This window comes from Epargyreus clarus, unplaced genomic scaffold, assembly GCF_041222505.1.
Source record: "Epargyreus clarus isolate Ecla_fem2 unplaced genomic scaffold, WU_Ecla_fem_2.2 ptg000008l, whole genome shotgun sequence".
In the NCBI taxonomy this organism is placed as follows: domain Eukaryota; kingdom Metazoa; phylum Arthropoda; class Insecta; order Lepidoptera; family Hesperiidae; genus Epargyreus; species Epargyreus clarus.
In genome coordinates, this window is record NW_027332216.1 from 7786586 (window position 1) to 7791404 (window position 4819).

The 4819-nt window shown below is 40.3% G+C and overlaps 1 protein-coding gene across 1 annotated transcript; it reads right to left on the reverse strand.

Annotated features, from left to right (window-relative positions):
• Positions 1–844: 844 nt before the first annotated feature.
• Positions 845–2009, reverse strand: LOC140744158 (uncharacterized). The gene is made up of 2 exons (XM_073075642.1): positions 1684–2009; positions 845–938 (listed from the first exon to the last, which is right to left on the reverse strand). Exons 1-2 carry the CDS (start codon positions 2007–2009, stop codon positions 845–847), a joined length of 420 nt encoding a protein of 139 aa, XP_072931743.1.
• Positions 2010–4819: the final 2810 nt, after the last annotated feature.

Below are 4819 nucleotides of genomic sequence, written 5' to 3' on the forward strand. Positions count from 1 at the left end.
AATAATTGACTATCAGTCTATCGATAGTGTTCATCAATCACTCGTACTATCGTTACCAATAGTATCGATAATGCAATCGATAGTACGATTTAATTGGAGTGCCTGATAGAATCGAGAACATAATCGATAGTAGCAGTTAACTATGAAGTATCTTGATGGGATTATCAGTGCTTTCTATTTTCGTGTAAGTACGTATGTTGCAATGTTAGGGGTCCAAAAATTTATTGCTTAGGAAACCTACACTATTTACGACTTAAGAATAAACCTTCAGAGTGAGGTTTATTCTTAAGTCGTAAATAGTGTAGGTAGAAGCCCGTTAACACAAAAATGTGTTGCAGTAGAGTTGTATTATCAATGTTCAATACCTCTTAGCGCTAGAATAATTGTCTATAAATCTATCAATAGAAGTCAATCACTCGCAATATCGATAGCGATAGTAATGGTAACGCGATATCTACACTTCAACACTAATATTATAAAGAGGAAAACTTTGTTTGTTTGTTCGGTTGTAATGAATAGGATCAAAAACTACTGAACCGATTTTAAAACTTCTTTCATCATTCGAAAGCTACATTATCTACGAGTAACATAGGCTATATTTTATATAAAATATATTTGATAAATAGATTTTGAGGCGGTACAAAGTTTGCCGGGTCAGCTATATATAAGGGTCAGTATAGTATAAGTCAATTGGTGTGCTTAATATCCCGTATCGATAACATAGTACACGTAACGCTTTACTTAAAATCTGTACCATGTATTCTCGTATAACTAAGTTGCAGCCAAGTTGTATTGACAATGTTCAATATCCAGCGCCAGTTCTCAAGGTGGTCAGGCGGTTGGCTCAAATATTTGCATGCGGGACCGCTCCGTATTTGTTCGGGTCTCTGCTTGTGTGTGTGTTCAGCCACAAGCGCGTCCACTCGTGTTTGTGTTGTCTACACAAGTCGGGACATATGATTTTAGACTAAAATTATCGCGGAATTGAGACATTTTATTATGTAACGGGTACTCACGATATGCGTTTTTTATTGCCGATATTTCGACCCAGTTGCATGGATCGTGGTCACGGCGAAACTGAGGTGGAGGGGAGAAACCGTTGACAAGTACTAGTGGTAGATTAATCTATCTACCCTACGTCTAGTTCGTTTTTCTTTTCTAGGTTTCATATCACGACACACAACACTGACAATATCCTTACGCTCCGTACTTTGCACTATTTGTGACTTGCATAAACTAACCACTGGATTCCACGTTTGGGCTAACTTAAAACCATCTTCTCTATTGAAGTTCCTAGGATGTTTCTTGATCTCTATTGCTTCTCTTACTAAACGAGGAAAGTAATGACGCTCAGTGGAGATCACCTGAGGTTTGTGTAATTCAATCCAGTGGTTACAACCTGAACTGAGGATGTGTTCGGCTACCGCAGATTTCTTAGGGTCATTATTTTTGACTGCGCTGATATGTTCCTTAATGCGTTGTGATATGGCTCGTTTTGTCTGCCCAATATACGAGCTACCACAACTACAGTCAACCTTATAGACCCCTGGGCACTGGTATGGAATAGTATCCTTGGGGGAACGAAGATAGGCCGCGAGCTTTTTAAAAGGCGTAAATATACTTTTTATGTTATATTTTCGATCTAAAATCCTCCCTATCTTATCCGTGACACCTTTCACATACGGGAAATATGCGGAATGCCTTTCTACTACGCTGGTGGTGTTATGATTCCGTTCAGTTCGTTTGGCTATAGTTACGTGGCCATTGAGACGCAGGACCTTCTCCAGGTGTTCCAACTCCTGCGCCAAATGATCATTGTCACATAATTCATAGGCCCGGTTCGTGAGGGACTTTGCAACCGAAGCTAAGTGTCTGGGGTGGTGGTGTGAAGTGCCGTGTAAGTATCTATCCGTGTGAGTAGGTTTCCGGTAAACTGCGTGACTAAATGTACCATCAGGGCGGGCCTCTAATGCGACATCCAAGAATGCCAACTTCCCATTGTCCTCCATTTCGCAAGTGAATTTTATACTGGCATGTACCGAGTTCAGATAATCTAAATAACTTTCTACCTGTCCCCGTCCTCCTGTTATGATGGCAAAGATGTCATCTACATATCTTCTCCAAACTCTAACGCAATTGGGCCCAGTAGCAATGGCTATCCCCTCGAAATATTCCATCCATATGTTTGCAACTACTGGAGCGACTGGACTACCCATGGCTACACCATTTATTTGAAGAAAATATTTACCGTTATACAGAAAGTAACCAGACCGGAGACAGTGTTCTAATAATTTGACGTAATCTGTGTGCATATTATTATTACGAAGAACATCAGTAACTACCCGTAGACATTCAGTGATTGGAACGTTTGTAAACAAAGATTCTACATCAAAACTAACCATACAATCACTTTTTTCTAACTTAATGTCTTTTACGATACTCACGAAATGCCGGGAATCCTTTATGTAAGATGTTGTCCTACCTACCAGCGGCTGCAGCACTCCCGCTACATGTTTTGCAAGTTCGTACGTAGGGGAGTCAATTTGACTGACTATAGGTCTTAAAGGAACGCCGGGTTTGTGAACTTTTGGTAGGCCATAAAGTTTCGGTGGTTGTACTATACGGGGTTTAAGTAAGTATTTAACTGTATCCTCCCCTAATATAGACTGACATTCCTGAACAATTTTACGTGTATGTCGTGTCACTCTAGCAGTCGGGTCGTAATTGACTACTTGGTAAGTGGAGGTGTCGCATAAAAGGTTTGCAATTTTCTGCTCGTAATCCGCACTATTTAAAACGACCGTCGCATTGCCCTTATCTGACTTTAAAATGATAATGTTTTTGTTGTCACGTAACTCCCTAATCGCCGACCGTTCTTCGGGTTTTACGTTGGATGATGGAGGTTTCGACTGCCTTAGTATGATGGAGACATCTTGTCTGAGAGCCTCAGCGTCATTTGGTGGTATTTTATTTCTATTAATAGTCTCCTCGATGTTTCCAATTATCTTTTCATACGGGATATGCTTCGGTGTCGGTGCAAAATTGAGCCCTTTGTTCAGTACATTTAAGGCGGCGGTAGATAGTTCTGCGTTTGACAAATTAATAACATTTTTAGAAATATCAACTTTTCCGAGGGTATTACGATCTTGTTGTCTTTGAAGTACCTCCAACTTGTGATTATGTTTTTGTTGACATAATTCTGCGGTACGTTTAGATTGTAGAAAAGTGATACGATCAATCAGGTCGAACACATCCTTGTCAAACACTGCACTGCAATCCTGATGTATACGGAACAACTCACACTGAATACGGTCCAACACAAAACGATTATTTCGGATTTGTTTCCGTAACAGTTTCTCACTCGCGGTACGTAGAATGGACTCGGATCCTCGTATATCGTTGCGCGGCCTAATTCTAACACATTTCGGTATAACATTTAAGTCCCGACACTTTGTTAAGAACGTTATTGACGCACAGGTAACTTCACGTTTTTTCCGAGTACGTTCAAGATCTCGTATTTTATTTACACATTCCGGCCCGTACCGGTTTGCAATATATGATTTTAGACTAAAATTATCGCGGAATTGAGACATTTTATTATGTAACGGGTACTCACGATATGCGTTTTTTATTGCCGATATTTCGACCCAGTTGCATGGATCGTGGTCACGGCGAAACTGAGGTGGAGGGGAGAAACCGTTGACAAGTACTAGTGGTAGATTAATCTATCTACCCTACGTCTAGTTCGTTTTTCTTTTCTAGGTTTCATATCACGACACACAACACTGACAATATCCTTACGCTCCGTACTTTGCACTATTTGTGACTTGCATAAACTAACCACTGGATTCCACGTTTGGGCTAACTTAAAACCATCTTCTCTATTGAAGTTCCTAGGATGTTTCTTGATCTCTATTGCTTCTCTTACTAAACGAGGAAAGTAATGACGCTCAGTGGAGATCACCTGAGGTTTGTGTAATTCAATCCAGTGGTTACAACCTGAACTGAGGATGTGTTCGGCTACCGCAGATTTCTTAGGGTCATTATTTTTGACTGCGCTGATATGTTCCTTAATGCGTTGTGATATGGCTCGTTTTGTCTGCCCAATATACGAGCTACCACAACTACAGTCAACCTTATAGACCCCTGGGCACTGGTATGGAATAGTATCCTTGGGGGAACGAAGATAGGCCGCGAGCTTTTTAAAAGGCGTAAATATACTTTTTATGTTATATTTTCGATCTAAAATCCTCCCTATCTTATCCGTGACACCTTTCACATACGGAAAATATGCGGAATGCCTTTCTACTACGCTGGTGGTGTTATGATTCCGTTCAGTTCGTTTGGCTATAGTTACGTGGCCATTGAGACGCAGGACCTTCTCCAGGTGTTCCAACTCCTGCGCCAAATGATCATTGTCACATAATTCATAGGCCCGGTTCGTGAGGGACTTTGCAACCGAAGCTAAGTGTCTGGGGTGGTGGTGTGAAGTGCCGTGTAAGTATCTATCCGTGTGAGTAGGTTTCCGGTAAACTGCGGTAACTGGTAACTGGTAAACACTTTGGGATTTATTGTTGGATTGTTGGTTTTTTGGAAGTGTAATTATATTTCAGTTAATGACGTACTTCCCGAGTTTTGGCTTATTTAAAATCGTTTTTATTTTAACAGACTCATTGAATATCAATCTATCGATAACATTCATAAACACCCGTATCATCGACACCAAAAATATCGATAAGGTAATCGATAGTAGGAATTAATTGAAGTGCCTTAATAGTATCGATACCATAATGGATATAGCTTATTTTAATATGAAGCA